Raw genomic sequence first — 18,456 nt, 5'->3', positions numbered from 1 at the left:
AAATAGGATGGTTTATCTATCTACTATATTTGATTGCTGATTTGGAGGGGTTTATTTATCTCTCCATGTGCAAAATGAATGGCAAAATTATACGAATAGGGCTACGAATTGCTGCCCTATCCTCTATACTCTCTAAAATGCTAGCTATAAAGAAATTGATTTTTGTTGAATAATGAAGTAAAAAAGTTAGATAAGGAGCACTATTCGGGGCATCAACAAGCTGCGAGAGAACACACATAGACATACAAGTTTATTAAAGTAAATTAAAATTTGACAGACATTTCTGAACCCAAGAAAGAAAGAGAAAGTACAACTACAAACAAATGTTCATCGAAGTTTAAAGTTAAATTTATTAATTAAGTTTATATAATATATGTATGTGTTGTTTTTACAGTTCGTAAAGCTACCTCAAACTTTTCACCATTTTACCACGTTTTTTGTTTATTTTTATACTTTTTTTTTAATATTGTTGCAAACGAGAGTTCCATGTGTCCAATACGATTACACGCAACTAACATAAGGTATGGTTTCAATAGCTTTAGTAATTATTAAATGTGTATTATGTTTATTTGTATTATTATAAGTGTTATTATTATATTATATATGTGCCACAATTCTATCTGCTGTTGGCGGCCTACTTTCAATTCAAGACAGCTATAATTTACAAATATTTAAAATAACCTTTTTACAAATTATGTCAAAGTTCGACTTACGCGCGTTGCTACAAATATTTAATTCTGTGCTGTGGAAGTGTGTATGTGTGTGTGTGTTTGTGTGTATGGGTGTGTGTGTGTGTGTGTGTATGTCTGAGTGCTTGTGGCTTAACTTTTAGTGCGTAAAGTACATACAGCTTAGGGTCTATAGCAAAGTATCAACAATAATTGTGGCTAATAGAATATTAAAAGAACTAAAGCAAGTAAAGGATGCACTTTTTAACTTGGCATCCTTATCGTGCGCACCCATGGAGAAGCGGCAGCAGCCAGCCCGATGGGGAATCAGTGCAGTGGCACGGGACAGACTGCTGGATGGGGCAGTTAAAAGACCTGCTCGGCTTCGTATGGTATGTTGAAGCAACAAAGATATATTACCCATATTATAAGAAACTCTAAAACAAACAAAAATAGCATGAACAGATGCCACTAGAGAAGCTCGTCGTTGGCATCCACGAGCAGTGGTCGCTGCAGCTCCTCGCGCCGGCGTCTTGCATGTAAAGCTGCCTGCTCGGCATTGTCCAGCGCTACTGGCGGCACGGGTGGCTCTGCCGCCGCTTGAGCACGATTATCCGCTGCCAGACGACGATCTCGATTTGCCATCGCCGCCGCAATGGCTGCCTCAAATTCCTCAGCCGACAGTTGTACGATTGGCTCCCCCTCGCCCTCCTGCTGTAGCTTCTGCTTCTTCTTCCGATGCTCATAGTTGACAAGCCGTTGGCCGACCAAGTATTTGTCCACTTTGATGGAGAGATATAGTTTCTTCAGCTGCTTAATCTGCACTAGAACAAATATAATGCTGCCCATGGCAGCAAAGAAGACCGGATACACAACACGCGAGATCAGGAACCGCGTCAAGGGGTCGGCGAAGAAGATCGGCATCACTGAATGACCCAGCACATAGGGAACGGCGAGAGCCAGTCCAAACGAAGTGATCAGCGGCACGGCCAGATCGCGAATGACAAACGCCAAATTAAAGTCGCGCAATCCATCCGTATAAGCCCGTTCCAGCGCTCGCTTCAAATGCCAATCAGGACCCATGAGTGTCAGAGCAATTGCAATTTTCGTGTAGAGCACGCCCAGCGCCCAATCCTGCCACAGGAAATGAATAGGCGTTTGTTTTAGCGGCACTCGCAGCGGTATGATCACAACCAGCTCCAAGAGCAGTCCAAAAAGTAGGGGCACAATCAAAAACAAGCCCACGAAGGTGATGACGGGCAGCGCATATTGTGTGGCAACTCGCGCCCAATGCTTCATCTTGTTTACGATGGCGGCTCGACCCTGTGGCAGCAATGTGACGACCACAGCAATGCCACGCAGCACGATCCAGCACAGATAGCCACCGAGTTCTGCAGTGTAGAGTTCATGGGCGCGCAACAGACGCTCGTTCTTCCTAGCGACAGCAGCATCCACATCCACTCCATCCGCTTGTGCCACCGCCTTACCAACGACCTCAGGCAGCGCCACCTCCTGCAGCGGTTGTCCGGCCAAATTCCCATGGCCTGTCCACATCATCATTAGGCGGCGACCAATATAAACGGGGACCGTCAATGTCAAGATCGCCGCAAAAACAATCGAAACACACATGATCAGCAAAAGGGCACACAAACGCAGAACGAAGAATGTTGGACGCGTGTACGGCTGGAAGCCAACTGGCACGTCTCGCTGCATGATGGCCTGATGGGCAGCGGCCAAATTTCGTGGTGCCGGTTGCTCTGGTGCTGGCGGTGGTGCAGGAGGAGCGGCTGCCGCTGCCTGACCCTGAGGAACATCGTTACCAGCGGCGGCATTAGCATCTGCAGCAGCGGCGGTAGCTTCTTGTGGTTCAGGTGCGGGTAACAGATAGCTACGAATGCCCAACAACCAGGACACAGCCACACACCAAATACGCAACAATCCTTTGAGCCAAATGCGCGTCTGCGTTTGCTCAAAAAAGCCAGGCAGCACAATCTGTGAAAGTGACATGAAAAACGTTATTTTCAAGTAGAATAAAGGCCCTCCTAAAGCTCCATCTACACTGCATCTACTATAGTGCAGAATCTTTTTTGGAGAAATTATCATTAAACATAATCAAGGATGTTTTTATTCCCAAATCATAACCTCTTAAATATTTTTAATTTCCTTCCCATCGAATTTAGAAACGGAAACGATTCGCTTTGAAAAAATTAACTTCCATAACTTATTGTTGTTAAATCTTTTACATATTACAAAATAATTATAACGAGAGACAAACTAAATTTGATCCGGTGCCTGCTAATAGCTAAAATACTTATAAGCATAGGGTTTGTCACGCCTGTTTCTTCCAGCTATATGTATATTCAGAAATCTTGAAGTACATACGAGTCTATCATTTTGAAGTACTCTTTCTCATTTCGCCTATCTCCGACCACAAATAATACTCGAGATATAATTTTATCGAAAGTACAATTGTGAATTATGATCATATTTCAGAGCTTTAAACTTTATAAGCGCGCCCAAAGAACGTTCAAGTTCTCAGTATTTTAAATTAAAGTTGCGACTTATAAAGAAATCTCTGTGGAAAAGACTCCACTAAACTTGTTAATAGAAAGACCTCGGCATATCATTTTTGGAACTCACCTGTAATAGCAAGAGCTGCAGACTCAAATCATTCACTTCCGAATCCCCACTCAAGGCATAGGGCAAGAAATTCGGCCAGATCACTTGAAGAATTCGAATAGGCAACCAAAGCATTAGCAGTACAGCAAAGCCAAAGATCATGGCGGAGGCAACCAGACGGCGTACATGTCGCACAATTGGCACATGGATCATTTCCTGGATGGGACTGAAATCCGGATCGTTGACATTGCGGAAGATCCAAAGTACACCGGGACGTAGAACCTCGCGCAGCAGCGAAATGAAAGCGGCAAAGTAATATACATATACCATACCAAACATCCAGTGAACAAATAGGGACGTTCCCGGTGCAGCCTTAAAGCTGGCCTTGCGGTCCTTGAGACTGGCATCGAGTAGAGGCAATGAGCAAATGTCCAACCACCAACCACATATGAGCGGTAGCACGCCAATCTCCACTACAGACAGCAATGACACCTTCACCACAATGTAGCAGAGACCAATGAACCAGCAGATGCGACGCAGTCTAAAGATTCGAGAGAAGAAATGTAGAACTACCAGGGTTAGCCCAATGCAGCAGTATCCAAAAAGTGTTGTTATTAAGCCATGAAAATGGAGCAAAGGCTTCTCCGGCTGAAGCAAATCCATTGAGCTCAATATGAAGTTTCCTACACAGTAGGGACAAAACGCAAAGGTAAAAATGAACATGGTATTTAACGAGATGATCCAGAAGACATGTTCAAGAAACACCAGTGACCCATCGAGGCCCAGCAGACGCTCCCAAGTTAGCTCCTCGTTTGCACGATCCCATTCCATCGGATTCCAATTCTGTTCATCATTATCGGGTACATCCCCAGCTGGAGGTGCAGCAGCAGGAGCTGCTGCACCTCCAGCCTGATCCAGTGGTTGATCGCCTTCATTGTCCGCAGGATTGGCTACAGCTGGCGCCGCATTATTCATTGGCACATCTCGTGGCGCCCCATCATTGTTGTTATCATCATTGGCGCGCGGCGGAGCTGCATTAGCCTCACCATCTGGTCCAGCTGCTGCCGCAATGCCAGCGGCGGCGGGGGCGGCTGCTGGAGCTGCTGCTGCAGCTACTGGCGCCTCATCGCGTTCCAACCAATCCGGTCCCCCGCCATGAAGGATCTGCTCGCGCAGCCAAACCAAACCAATAAACGAGAGAAGCGTACAAGTCACAACAAAACAGCCACGAAATGCATCCGAGGCCAGATTATCCATCGAGAAGATATCGAAGGGCAGCGATAGTATCATGTCAAAGGAGGAGGCGCGAAATAGATAGCGGTATGTGCGATATGCTGACAAGGGCACGACACCAAACCAAGCCATGCCCACCAGGGAATAGTGCAGCCAACAGCGCGCGCCCTCCAGTACTGCCGACATTAAGCCCACCAGCACATCCTTGAGCGGTAAGACGCGTGGCATATCAGGGGCATAGATGGGCTGAAAGCTGAAACGATGGCCGCACAACTCGCAGTATTCCTTGTGCGAATAGCGCATCCATTGCATCAGACAGTCTTGGTGTATGTATTTAATGCTCCCAGTGCAGATACAGGGATAAAATAAGGGTCGGTCTGGGTGCTGAGCTTCGCAGCGACAAACGCGACAAATGTCGGTGTTTGACAGATCATCCATTCTTGCCCCAGTCTCTAACTATGTGCATATGATGTCTTTTTTCTCCTTTTGACAGCTGCTGCTGCTCCTTCTCCCACTCGTCCTCTCGGTCGTCTACCACTACTACTACTGTTCAAATTCGTCGTCGTATCGTCGTCGTTGCCGTTTGCTGTGCCATTTGCGCAGTTACGGGCGCTCGCTAACACTTTTAATGTATGCGCCTTGTTGTTGTTGCAGCCTTTAACGCACTTTCTCAATTTTCCACAACACACCGTGGCTTGTGCAATTTTACTCGAATTTTGTTTAAAAGATAGTCAATCAATTAGACTTTTGTTATTACGACAAAAATATACACGACATGGCACAGTGTTACCCTACAAACTAAATTTTCCACCATAAACAGGCAGCGCAACAATTTTCGATAAGTCGTTATCGATTCCTGCACTCTGCTGTTTTCCCCGTCAGCCTTGTGCGAGCTACTCAGTACTCGTTTGTTTCGCTTACAGCACATGATATAATCGCACATAAAATGCAACGGCAGCTGATAAATGCACTTGGCGGTGTGACGCGAAGGCAATTATACTTTCCCTCGAATGGACGTGCAGTACACACATCTGCGCACCGTCGGGAAATTTTTAAGGTGCAGAGCGCCGAGGATTTCGATAAAAAGGTCAAGAACAGCCAGACGCCAGTTATAGTCGATTTTTTTGCGACGTAAGTATGCTTTGCTGCTTTATATGAACATTCCAAAACATTTCACCACACCTATATTTATGCTCTCAGTTGGTGCAATCCCTGCAAGCTGCTCACCCCCCGTATTGAGAGCATTGTGGGCGAACAACAGGGCTCCATAAAGCTAGCCAAAGTGGACATTGATGAGCACAGCGAGTTAGCACTGGACTACGATGTTGCCGCAGTTCCCGTGCTGGTTGTGATGAAGAACGGCAAGGAGGTTCAGCGTATGGTTGGATTGCAGGATGAGGATAAAATCCGCGCCTGGGTGGAAGCAGCTGTAAAGGAATCGAAGTAATGAATGGTCGACGTCGTTTGATGTAGATGGGAGCGTACGAAGGAAAGCTTTAAATACAGAAAAATTCTGCATACACTCACAATTTCTTTGGACTTTCAAAATAAATGGTTATTATTCGTTGCAACAACTAAAAGCTAAACTATAATCTAAATTGAGAACCAGCCGGGGGTGCCGGGACGCTTTTTGTTGCGTTCCAAAAACTTGCGAAAACCTTCCTTGGAATCGTCCATTGACTTCTCATCCTTTTCCAGTTGTTCCGCCTTCTTTTCAAAAAGATCGGGAAATTTGAAAGCCTCGGTTTTTGGCTAAAAGTAAAGTTAGATATACATACATATGTATTTGTTGGATCTCCCTCCATGCTACTCACCATTGTTACATAAGCTATCTTAACGTCGTCGTTCTTTGTGATATATCCATAGGTTTGATCACGTTTCGTATCGCCTAAAGCTATGCGTGTACGCACCTCCACCACCGGCACCTTGTAGATCTTCTCCAGATAATTTTTCACATCATGTTTGGTCATTTCTGTGGACACTGCAAAGGTAACAACATTGGGAGGCTGTTCCTCTGTGGGCCGCACCAATTTCATCCAGAAATTTGGCAGAAACACTCGCAGTTGCGGATTGCCCCGTTGATAAATTGGATACCAGCGTGTGGACATAGTTTTTAGTTAATTTTAGATAGAAAACAAAAATATGTGAAAAATCAACCGCACGTTGTGACTTGTAAACACACTCCGATCGCTGAACAGCTGATTTTTACCGCGTACAGTGGTACCAGATTATCTGCAATGCAATAAAATGTATTTTCAAGTATATGCCGGTTTTGGTAAGCCTTTCTATACAATATGCAATATTTGTTTCTGGTTTTTGTTAGTGTAAACTAAAAAATACATTGTTAAACGTAGCAGCATGAAAAGTTTAATTAGACAATCGATGTTTAAATTTTATTGGTAGTTTTATAACTGATTTTACATCATACCGAAACATATTTCGGTAGCCAAATGCTAAAAGAAAGCTATAAAATTCAACACATATTTTACAGCGGAAGTATGCATGTGGTATATATTATTTTTTGGAACATTAGTACGTTTTTTATTTAAGGTAAATTCATGAATAAGCACCAGGTAAACTAGACATGCATTACAAAAACACAACTTTTCATTCATTGATTAATGAAGTTTATAATTAATAAACGTATTTTATATATGAATTTGTCATATTTATTAATATATTATTTGTAATCATTTATAGCTACGTTTTATCAATATGTTTACAGTTTATAAGACATATTCAATTATGCACGTTAAGTTGATAATTAAGCTATTCATCAGCTATGTGTGTATTTACAATTTGATTTTTTTATTTTTTTTATTTAATTTGATTCCACTGTGTATTGCACGTGTTGTACACACTTGCCGAAAACAGCTGATCGGAAAGTGGCGGCAGTAACGCGCGTGGTGAATATTTAAAAGCGCTGAAATGGCCAAAATAAAGAAAAAGGAAGCTTACAAGAAACCGCTAACTCGTAAGGAGCAGCGTAAACAAAAGGTGGAACAAAAGAAAATTAAAAAGCGACTTTATTATTCGAGTAAATCGGATGGCGGACAACGTGTTGCGGCTGCGATGGCGGAGGCGGCAGCTAACGCACTCGCAACAACAAAGAACAAGAAAGGCAAAAAGGGGAAGAAGCCGAAGATAAATCCCGAGGACATACCCGTGGAGCAGTTGCTGTCAGGCGAAGTGGATGCCGATGATGACGATTCAATCGACTCTAACTTCAGCGATGAGGAAGTGGATGCTCTGCTGCCAGCAGAACGCAAAGGAAAAGTGGAGGTCTACAATCCGCTTGGGAAGAAAGCTAAGAAACATGCTGGCATACAAAGAGAGGACGAGACGAAGGTGCGCCAAAAGGAATTGCGCCAGCAAAAGGAACTGCAGAGCAAGGCACGCAAGCAGCGCTTAAAACAATTAAAGCTGGAGAATGAGGACGAGGACAAGGAGATAGCCAGGCTGGAAAAGAAACTCAAGTTGAACAAGACAAAGGATAAGAATCGACTGATGCGAAAAATGTTTAGCGATGGGTTGGACTATGTGCTGGATTTGGTGCTAGACGATGAGGAGGAGAAGGTCAAGTGGGAAGAGAAGCAGCGCCGGAAACAAGAACTTAAGGAGCAGCAGGCTAAAGAAGAGGCAGGCATGTGGAGCGACGAAGATGAGGACGAAACAGCTAGTATGGATGGGAACGATGCTGATGAGGCAGGCAGTGAGGATTTCGATGATGAAGAAATGGACGCAAGTGGGCAAGAAGATGACGAAGACGGAAATGCTGCAGAAACAGATACAGACGACGAAGAGAAGGAGGAGGAGATGAAGCAGAAGGAAACAAATAAGTGTAAGTGAAATAACTTTTTCTGTCGCTATTCGTTATATTACCTTAACTTAATCACAGACAAAGAGGACATATATGGCAGGCGACGGGATGCAGATGGCAACATTATTCCGGATGCTGTCGAGGCTGTGGCAGCACAGAGTGGACAAAAGTATATACCGCCACATCAGAGAGCGTTGCTCGCAGCGAGCGCAGGCACCAGTGAGAAACAGGCCGAAATCCTGGCCAGACTTCGCAAGCAATGCAAGGGTCTGCTCAATCGACTGTCTGAGGCGAATCTGCATAAGATTGCCACCGGCATTGAGGAGCTTTACATGAAGAATTCGCGCTATAATATGAATGATACATTGACGGCATTGCTGAACGAGGCGTTGATCGGTAGGACGCGCTCCAATGAGCGAATGGTGCAGGAACACATGGTATTGTTAGCCTACTTGCATGCCCATATTGGCAGCGAGATTGGCGCCCACTTTCTGCAAATGTTCGTGGAGCAATTTGATGGGTATGTGAAGGATATGCAACAACTGGATGTGGAGGATAAGCGACTGAATAATCTCGTCCTGCTGCTCTGTTACATGTACATGTTTAAGATTTACGAGCAACGTCTGCTGTTAGAGCTCATTGCGCGTCTGGCTGGCAATCTCTGCGAGAAGGCCGTGGAGTGTCTGCTTTTAATTTTTCAAAATGTGGGCTTTCGTCTGCGCAAGGATGATCCTCTGGCCTTTAAGCAGATGATGCAGAATGTGCAGTCACAAATTGCTGCAGCGCCACTGGAGCTCAAGGAGAATCTGCGACTCAAGTTTATGGTGGACATTCTGAATGCTGTGAAGAACAACAATATGACTAAATTGCCACAATATGATCCAGAGCTGGCAGAGACGCTGCGGAAGCGTCTGAAGGGCATGCTGCGAAACGAACGATACGTGGTGACACTCAATATAACGCTAGATGACCTCCTGAGAGCCGACAAGGTGGGCAAATGGTGGATTGTTGGATCTGCGTGGACGGGCAACATCAATGAGATGGGCAGCGCCACGCAGACAACGACGGAGGAACACAGTCTGCCAAACAGGGAACGCTTCTCGGAGAAGCTGCTACAGCTGGCCAAGAAACAGCACATGAACACTGCCGAGCGTCGCAACATCTTCTGCATAATTATGAGCGCTGCGGACTATGTGGACGCCTTTGAAAAAATTCTGCATTTGTCGCTTAAGGATCAGCGAACTGTCGCTTATGTGATCATACACTGTGCGCTCAATGAGCGTAAGCCGAATCCCTACTATGCTCACTTGGCCCTCAAATTCTGTCAATACAATCGCAAATTTCAGCTGGCTTTCCAATTCGCCAGCTGGGATCGCATTAACGACATTGAGGCTCTCACCAAAGCGCAGATAAAAAATCTGGCCTGGTTTCTACAGCAACTCATTTTGTCCGCTGGCTTGCAACTGTCAGTGCTTAAGGTTGTGGATTTTATGCAGCTGCACAAGCTCAGTTTTTATTTTATGCGTGAGGTGATGGTGCGTCTACTTCTGTCCACGGAGGAGAGCGCTCTCTATCAGGCCTTTGAGCGCGTGGCTAAAAACACGAAACTGCAACAATTTAAACAGAGTGTGCGTCTCTTCATGCAACACTTTTTGTTGCAGCCCGAGCAGCTGGAGAAGCTGAAACTTGAGGAGGAGCAGCAGGAGCTGTTGCATCAACGCATTGAACATTTGGATAAATTGTTGGCCTATGTAGATTTGTAAATAAAAATATTAAGCAAAGCTAAAATTATCCTTCCTTCGTCGAATTTCTCCTCCGCAGATGAATGTATAAGTTCAACACATTTTATATTAGTAACACGAAAATTTTAATTAGCATTTAATTAATTAACACTATATTAAAGTAATTTGAACTCGAAAGAAGTTCATAAAGTACATAATTGTTGGCGTTTGCCAACCATTAACAAAAACGAACTTGTCAACGATATTGGATTTAGAATTAGAGAGTCAGTCGAAGCTCTGCAGCAGATCTCGCGCCCGCTGATAACGCGTTGAGTCGAGAATTGCCTGTCGCTCCGCCTCCTCCGACAATGTTTGGCATTGATTGTCTAGTTCCTCGATGACTGCCTCCGCTAGTTTGGTAATGTTCGTCTTGGCAGCGCCACTCGATCCAGCCAGATACTCGAGCGCTATGGGCCATACATCTGCGCTCAGCTTCTGGTCATCGAAGACGGTTTGTTGTATGGAGACTTGACGTAGTTTGTTAAACTTCCACTCCTGGCGCGCCTCTTTCCATTTCCGAAGATACTCTGCATTGCGGTTTGAATCCTTGTTGGCATTTTGATCCTTTTGCTCTTCGATGCGCTGCTGATGTTTTTGCTTTTTCTTCTGACGTACTGTGACGATCGCTTTGCTGTTCTCTGGCTTTGCCGCCTCTTGCAACTGCTCCGCTGTGGGCATTTCCGGCTCATTTTCAGCCTCGTTTTCTTCTTCGCTCATGCTTTGGCGCCGCTTGTTTCGCTTCTCCTTAACCATATCGGCGTTCTCGTTCCCCAGCTTCCTTTTTTGTGCTTTGACTATAGTTTATACATCATATTATTGTTTGTTAATGAATGCTTCAATGAATTCTCACCCTTGGTCTGTTCTGGTTCCACCTGCTTCCGCTCTACAATTAAACTTTTCTCGGCGCTTTCCTCATCACTTTCGAGACCTTTCGCTTTCTCGTGCTTGCGTTTCTTGCCTTTGCGCTTTTGCTTTTTCTCCTCAGACTCTGAGCGTGCCATATTTACTTTCTCCTTTTTATAATATCAACTGTTTAAAATTGCAACAAGTGGATTTAAATGATATTTTTATTTTGCTGCACTCAAAATGTGGTGCCAAGCTATTTATCCCAAGAGTGTCACACTGGAGCAAACATATGAGTAAAATTCTTGCAGAAATGGGGTAACACTTAAAATGCACTGCTTGTCCAAGGCATGCCCCCTTAACGGAGGGTTGTTTACAGTTTCAGTCGAGTTGGCAAGTTGCCAAGAAAACAAATTATTTATGTTTATTTACTGTTTACTGTGCATTTCTTCAGGCTTAGCATTAAGCGGTGGAAATTAATAAAAAGCGTGGATTAACTGTGCCTGTTCACCGGCACCGTTGCAGTTCCAAGCGGTGCGCGGCTTCATCAACCCTCCTCAAACCCAATTAGACTTTGCAGCGCTCAGCTGTTTTTGTTCGTCCGTCGTTTTCGTCTTTTTTACGTGCGCGTACGCGTTTTGTAAATGCATTTTGGCATTATATCTGGTGATAATCGTAATAGTTAGTGTTTAATGTAGAGTTTAATCAGTAGTTTAATGTGTGTGTGCCACAAAGTTTGTCATAAAAAGGAAGGTAAGTGTTAAGCTATTAAAATATTAATCAAGTTACGGCCATAGTGAAAAAAGCGCGGGCGTTTGCCGGCGCCAAAAATTAGCCAAAGCTGCTATTCCCGCGAAATGTTGTGCAATTTATTGTAAATGCAAGTGTGAAATGCATAATGTGCGCGTTAATTAAAATCGCTTGGAGTTAAGTGCCTTTCATTGCGGTCAAGGACGCGTTGCCAGGAGCGCCGTAAATTTGTTGATGGTGGTTAGCCACGAGGATAATGGTGCAGGAGGCGGTGGGCGTCGGACGGATGCTGTTACAGCTGTTTACACATCGCTGGAGCTGGTCAAGGTGAGTGTGCGCAACATTAATTTACATTTCTGAATAGGATTTTCGCCATTTCCCTTTCGTTTCATTGCACAAGCCGGCACGATGCAATGTAAACTGTTGGCTCCCCTTCCCCCACTCCCACACCAACGCTATTTTTGTAAACAAAAACACTCATGCCGTGCGCTGTTTACACCTCAGCTTTTTCCTCTGCTCTACTCTGCTCATTGTGCTCAATCGTCTTGTGAGCATTTTTATTATGTGCTACGCTTTTCCGCTCTGGGCGCAAAAATAGCATTTCCCACTGTGCTGCTACTACACTATGCAGACGAAAGCTGAATGGTTATATTAGTTATTTGAGAAAGGAAGACTAAGCTATTTATTAGTTTCATAAAGCGTGAGCTTGTATCTGTAGTTTCTGTTGAAAATTAAGGTCATGTACTTTTTTGTCCATCCATCGGTCAAACGACCGTTTGCTTGTATGAACCTCTTAATCTTAAAGATGATTATAGATGGACAAATGAAATTTGATGGAATCATTTATTCAACAATTATGCGTATTGTTATGCACAAATTTTAGTCTATACCTTCTTGGGGCCCCTTTTAAAACATAATTTTTTTCGGCAGAATGTAAAATTTTGAAATAAATTAATCAATTAAAAACACTTGGTCTCTCCAAAACCACCGTAATTATGTAATGTATAAATAAAAAAAAGACTAACATAGTCATAAAATAGAAAGGCGAAGGAAAAATAATATTCCAAGATGAATAAAAGTTCAAATAAAGTGGGCCGCATGGCCCTAGAGTATCCCAGAGTCGGATGCTTATCTACCATTTAGGTTGAATTTTCCGAGTTTAGGTTTTGATGTGTGTGTGTAAAGTCAATGGGTAAACGTCATAGGCCGGTCGTCTGCTTGCTTGGTCCGCCACACGCCCAATTTTCTCGTGGCCCATTCAGTTCTGCGTTAGTTGTGTTCTCGTGCGCGTCGCGCTTGCGGTTCTCTTGTCTTTTCCAACTTGTGGATTTTTCTTACGTTTGCAATTTGGTTTTCAAGAATATATTATATGTACATACTTGTATATATTTCGCACTTTATAAGCAACAGAGCACATTCTTAAAGTTGCATTAACATTTGTATTTTGTTAAAAAAAAAGAAGATAACTTTGTCAGTACTTTCGCCGTCGTCGGGTTCTAACTTTAACTGTTCGTTACTCATACGCCGTGTGGCACGTTGCGGCTTTATCAACTTGCTAATTGGATTGTCTGCTGCTGTCACAACATTGCAACAGTGGCTGCCACTGACTCCCCAATAACTTCCTACGTTGTAATAATCAATAGTTTCTTTTGTTTTGTTCAGTAACGTGTTTGTTTTCGCGCTTCTCGTCCCTTACTTTCTTTCGCGAGTGTGTGTGCCGGCGTGTGTGTTTCTGTGACAACGTGCCAGCGGCAAAACAAACGACAGCCCAACAATAACAACAACAGCAACGGCAACGGCAACAAATCGCAGCAAATGCAACGACATTTGTAACACACTTTTCCAACCGCACCAACCCAACTGGAATACTTGGTTTTTATTTCGCTGACAACTCTTGGGATTTACCTATACTGCATCTTAATGTCGTACAGTACGCGCCATAAGTGTAAGTACACATAAAAGAGTAGAAAAAAAAATTGTTTTACTACCTAAGAATATATTTCACATATACTTATATACATAATGTACATCTTTCTGAAGTCGTGAAGAGCCTATCAACTATCATGTATTAAACAATGAAGTGAAGAAGCTACATCTAAAATGTTGTAGCTTTAGCTACTTATAATACTTTTGGTATAGAGGCTCAGACATACATACAAAGGAACGGCTTGCCTCGTCTTGGCAAGTGCATGGTAGTTAAAACTATTATCTTTCATATCAGATTATCCAAAATAATATAAATTAGATTGATCAGTAAAAAGAATGCTGAATACATTTTGAAAAGGTAAATTAATATTCTTTGAGGTATAGTAGAAAGCTATTGGCTATATTTTAATAAAAATTTAAATGAGAGAAAGTGCAGCATAAACATGATAAGCAAAAAGTCTAAAATAAGCTGCCTTTAAAAAGTTTGTAGCCCTAACTAATAATACTTTATCAAATTTAGAGGTTCATCCATACAGACAAAGAATCGGTTTGCAAGTGCATGGTTTATAAAACTATTACCTTCTATAATAATATATCGATTGATCAAGATAGTTGAGCAGTAAAATGAATGCTGAAGAAATACATTTCATGAAGCTAAATTAATATTCTTCGCGGTATAGTAGCATAGTATTGGCCATATTTTATACAAATAATTAAATGACGGTGCTGTCATTTAGAAGAAGAACCTTTATAGGAATAACATATTTCTACTTAATAGCTTCATTGTTTCGAACAATACTCTTAATATACGTATACCTTCAACTTGCATAATAGTTGAACCACTTAAGTGTATTTTCAGCCGTATTTGTTTATAAACATTTTGGAAGCGTGCACATCCGCCTCAATTTTTGAGTTTATTACATGACATGGCCTCCGTTGAATTTGAATTCGAATTTGAGGTGTTGCTTTTGGGCAGCCGAAATATAGTTGGTATTGGTGGTGTTGTTGTTGTTGTTGTCGGTTTGTCTATTTGAATCACTCGGGCAGCTAATACCGAAAGGAAAGAGAAAAAGAACATCTTTTGAATATCTACATATATACTCTGTGTATCTATTTGAATCTGCGCCTTCAATTTATGTACCCCACATACATACTATACGTGTGTATATGTGTATATATGTTTTCTAAATAGTTGTTTAGCTAGAATTTAGTAGTTGGCCATCCATTGAATCGCTTTAGCCTAAAATAAGATTTGAACGTTGGCCATTAAGGACTTGAGAAATATGTATTTTATGTTCTTTAAAAAACTCTTTTTATTTTCTTGATACCTTTTTTGAATAAATAATGTACGATTTAAACGATTGTTTTAGGTATTTAAAACGGTCAGAATAAGTTTTTAATCTGAAATATTTTACAAATTAGGTTGTTAAAGTCTAGTCAAGTAGTGACAGATAGCTAAAAGATAGTTTATTTTAGCTTTTTAACTCAAACTCGGTTTTTAATATCGAAATTATCGCCAAGTAAAGCCAACTATTAATTACAAATTCAAATTTTGAAAATTGTACATATATGTGATTGGAACATGAAGAAATTATAAATTATATTATGAATTGATTTTAACGGAGTTATTTACACAAATGAATAGATGAATTGATGGAGTTTTTGGAATTTTAATAGTAGAATAATTTATGAATTAGATTTGATTCTTTAAGAAACTTTACGAATGTTTTAAAGTTGACTTTAGACAGACTAAAAAGAGAAGTGAGTGTGTCGAAAGTTGGGGAGTGCCGAATAAGGGTAGGTATGTGGAATGTACAATGTAAACTAAGTCTAAAAAACTGAACTAAGCACGACTGCGTAGAAGTAGGCTTTAGCAGTGGATGCTTTTAAGCATATCGGCTTAGCCCTATACAAGTATATCTAGCATCAGCACAGTATATTTAAGTTTGAAGTTTTCAATATAAGTTTGAAGTTTGTAAGCAAATAAGTAGTAGTTGAAAGTGTCTTTCCCATCAACTTAACTGGAACACTTGATTTTTTATTTCGCTGTTGGCTCTTATTCATTCAAAAGTACACATTTACATTTTTATTTGTATGTGCATATTTCCCTCCCTCTATACAGAGTATATGTCGCATTTCGTAGTGCCCTCTAATTTTGCCGCTAGAAATGCGAAATGCTGTTGTCGCCTTTTCTTTTCAATGTGTTTTTTGAGCACAAATGTCAAATATTGCTTTTTAAGGGTCAGCGGCTAAATATTTGTGCGCTTTATCTCTTTTTCAATGTTGCGTTGCTTGTAGCTTGTTTTCTTTTTCTCTTGGTTTTTTTTTATTTTCCAGCTTTTTCCTTTTGACCACAAAATGTGACTTGGCCGGTGGTTGCTTTACAACTTGTGACTCATTTGTGTTGAGTTGAGTGAGGGTTGAAAAGCTTGAGTGCATTTGCATTTCTTGTGCTAGAATAAAACTATAAATAAGCTGTTATAGAGTCGCCCCTATTTGCGTCTTAATGGCTTAAGTCCCTGTACTAGCAGCGTCCATTACTAATCCTTGTATTTGTTTTATTTCTCTTCAATTTGTATAGCAATCCCTGGCGTCTGGTTGGTTGCCAGTGAACATTTGTCTAATGGCATTTGGCCGTTAGAATTTTGATTTATCTTGCTTTAGCGCTGTTGTCTCTGCTGCTGCAGTGATTTCTTAAAAACAAATTAAGAGAGTTATGTTCGGCTGCGTGGAAAATATATACCCTTACATTTTTCTTGCAACTTGTGTCGTCCAAGAACGTCTAGACCATCTACATAATTTTTTTCTCAAACTTTTCAATATGTATATTTTTTTTATTCTGAAAAGCCAAACTCGTTGATAATCGATATGAACGTAGGAATAGAATTGCATTCTATTTCTGACATGATGTACTTTTTCATCGCATATGTCAGAGAATATTAGAATATTAGCTGGCGATAGAAAATCTCTTCGTCTAAATGGGCCTTGCCAATTCTATTATTTTCTACTATTATTCTTTTATTCTATTTTTATTTTTTTTATGTAAAAGATTAAGAAATTTCAATATTTTTCTAATTTAACAGCATTGTACAATTTATTATATTTATTTATAAATCGTGAACCACTTAAAAAACGTTCCTAAATTTTATATTGCTGAACACTTTACTGTTAAGAGTTTTCTATAAAGTTGCAGAAATAAAATGTAACTTGATGTTTAAATTAAGTTTAACGAGTGTTTTTTTTTGGCAAATTTTAAAACAAATGCAGAGATTTCACATTAAACTCCTATTTAAAACTATTTCAAATGTCTGCACGATCTAGTGGTTTGATTGCGATGGTTCTAAATACACTAAGAATTTCCCCAATTTAACAGACTGGTGTTTTTTACTGACCTCTTTCGAAATCAAAACCACCAAAAATATTTGCTGAAACTCCTAAATAAGACTATTTAAATCCGCTAACTAATCAAAAGGCTGTACGATATGGTGGTCTGATTTTATTTAAATAGCCATTTAAAGTTAAAAATATTATTCTTTAATATTTTTCAACACTTTTAAACTAAAATATATAAATACTAAACAAAATAAAATGAATACAATAAATTCGAAACTCAATAGTTAGTAAGAAAGTAAATGTTTACTAAATGTTTAATAAATAAAATTATATGTAAACCATATAAGGCCATAATCATTAATTTTAATAGTTTAATAAAAAATGTACTTTTCATGAATCCCCAAAATTAAAATTTTAAATTAACTACGCGATATAATTTCGAAGGTTTTTTAAAACCCAAAGAATTGTGTCTTCTCTTGAATAGCTGATAATTGATATACCAAACTATGTTGTCAAACACAATATACCTTTTCACTTTTATAATAAAGGGTATAATGCTTTCCTTCCACACATTAGATGTACCCCGAAATATGCCAAATGATTTCATTAGCGCCGCTCGTTCGGTTCGTTCGCCTGCGTTTGTCTGTTTTCAATTTCGCTCGAATAATAATTTGTTGTTTGTGTTTTCGAAATGTTTCGAAGCGCTTTGACGTCAAAAATTGTTCATGCAGCTCAGGCCTCGCAATTGGATGGCTGTTTTTGTCGATTTTCTTTCGCTATGTCTACTGTTTGGGACCCTAATGAGGAAATTAAATGTTGCTGCCACATGTGTTGGTTTTAATATGCGGCACATAGCTTGGCATCGATATCAAGTTTGCCAAAAACGCGGCTCGTAGGCGTCACAAATTTGCCTTACAGTTCAAGTTGCAGCTGAAATATCAATTAGGTTTTTTTGCTTCGCACTAGGTTGTCGAGTACATAAAAATACCTACATACAAGCATATGCACATAATATTTTTACAGTTTATTTTGTATATTTGGGCTTAAAAAAGTGCCGAAAATATGGCTCCTCAATGCCGCACACGACACGCGCACTTCCGTCAGAAAATATTTTGGGTGAAAAGCCAAAAACGTATTTAACTTTCCCACACACACACGCACTAGAACAAGAGACATTTTAACGACTTGGGCGGCAAGTGCCAAAATAAATACTATATCGTATATATAAAAAATATGTCTGCATAAAGTGACATATTGGGCGAGGTATAAACAAAGATACATGTACTATATAAAATCAGGGTCACTTTATGAATATATGTGGGCTGCCTGACGAGGCTGGGTACTTCTTGCTGTAGAGATAAACGTATCAGCATTACGGCAACATAGTCTAGAAGTCGCCAAGATCTGGGCACTAAGCCCATTGGCGACCTGCATTGGCAAGTTGGACTAAACTCCACGCAAGGTACTAAGTCAGGTACACACT

At 40.9% G+C, this 18,456-nt stretch overlaps 6 protein-coding genes across 8 annotated transcripts in view; 3 read left to right on the top strand and 3 right to left on the bottom strand.

Moving 5' to 3' along the window:
* Positions 1-332: 332 nt before the first annotated feature.
* Positions 333-5,302, bottom strand: LOC115633167 (E3 ubiquitin-protein ligase MARCH6). Its single transcript, XM_030530580.1, has 2 exons — positions 3,309-5,302; positions 333-2,660 (listed from the first exon to the last, which is right to left on the bottom strand). The coding sequence occupies exons 1-2, from the start codon at positions 4,956-4,958 to the stop codon at positions 1,140-1,142; spliced, it is 3,171 nt and encodes a 1,056-aa protein (XP_030386440.1). The 5' UTR covers positions 4,959-5,302; the 3' UTR covers positions 333-1,139.
* A 76-nt stretch (positions 5,303-5,378) lies between these two features.
* LOC115633169 (thioredoxin, mitochondrial) lies at positions 5,379-6,106 on the top strand. The gene is made up of 2 exons (XM_030530582.1): positions 5,379-5,651; positions 5,721-6,106. Exons 1-2 carry the CDS (start codon positions 5,467-5,469, stop codon positions 5,965-5,967), a joined length of 432 nt encoding a protein of 143 aa, XP_030386442.1. The 5' UTR covers positions 5,379-5,466; the 3' UTR covers positions 5,968-6,106.
* Positions 6,050-6,697, bottom strand: LOC115633168 (39S ribosomal protein L23, mitochondrial). Its single transcript, XM_030530581.1, has 2 exons — positions 6,335-6,697; positions 6,050-6,272 (listed from the first exon to the last, which is right to left on the bottom strand). The coding sequence occupies exons 1-2, from the start codon at positions 6,626-6,628 to the stop codon at positions 6,114-6,116; spliced, it is 453 nt and encodes a 150-aa protein (XP_030386441.1). The 5' UTR covers positions 6,629-6,697; the 3' UTR covers positions 6,050-6,113.
* Positions 6,698-7,448: 751 nt separating this feature from the next.
* On the top strand, positions 7,449-10,128 carry LOC115632439 (nucleolar MIF4G domain-containing protein 1 homolog). Its single transcript, XM_030529583.1, has 2 exons — positions 7,449-8,361; positions 8,419-10,128. The coding sequence occupies exons 1-2, from the start codon at positions 7,449-7,451 to the stop codon at positions 10,101-10,103; spliced, it is 2,598 nt and encodes an 865-aa protein (XP_030385443.1). The 3' UTR covers positions 10,104-10,128.
* Positions 10,129-10,222: 94 nt separating this feature from the next.
* On the bottom strand, positions 10,223-11,200 carry LOC115632803 (uncharacterized protein C7orf50 homolog). The gene is made up of 2 exons (XM_030530054.1): positions 10,972-11,200; positions 10,223-10,915 (listed from the first exon to the last, which is right to left on the bottom strand). The coding sequence occupies exons 1-2, from the start codon at positions 11,120-11,122 to the stop codon at positions 10,347-10,349; spliced, it is 720 nt and encodes a 239-aa protein (XP_030385914.1). The 5' UTR covers positions 11,123-11,200; the 3' UTR covers positions 10,223-10,346.
* Positions 11,201-11,332: 132 nt separating this feature from the next.
* LOC115632871 (pneumococcal serine-rich repeat protein-like) overlaps positions 11,333-18,456 on the top strand; it is a 154,581-nt gene continuing 147,457 nt past the window's right edge. The window contains exon 1 of one of the 3 annotated variants that reach the window (XM_030530143.1): positions 11,333-11,717. In XM_030530143.1, the coding sequence (XP_030386003.1) occupies positions 11,681-11,717 (37 nt within the window). In that variant the 5' untranslated portion in view covers positions 11,333-11,680. Of the gene's footprint in view, positions 11,718-12,024; positions 12,042-13,180; positions 13,660-18,456 lie in introns of those variants that run through there. The other 2 variants (XM_030530139.1, XM_030530136.1) reach the window with 2 other exon arrangements.

This window comes from Scaptodrosophila lebanonensis, unplaced genomic scaffold (assembly GCF_003285725.1).
Source record: "Scaptodrosophila lebanonensis strain 11010-0011.00,11010-0021.00 unplaced genomic scaffold, SlebRS2 tig00001415-arrow-pilon, whole genome shotgun sequence".
Lineage (NCBI taxonomy): Eukaryota > Metazoa > Arthropoda > Insecta > Diptera > Drosophilidae > Scaptodrosophila > Scaptodrosophila lebanonensis.
This window is presented reverse-complemented; position numbering and strand designations above follow the sequence as displayed.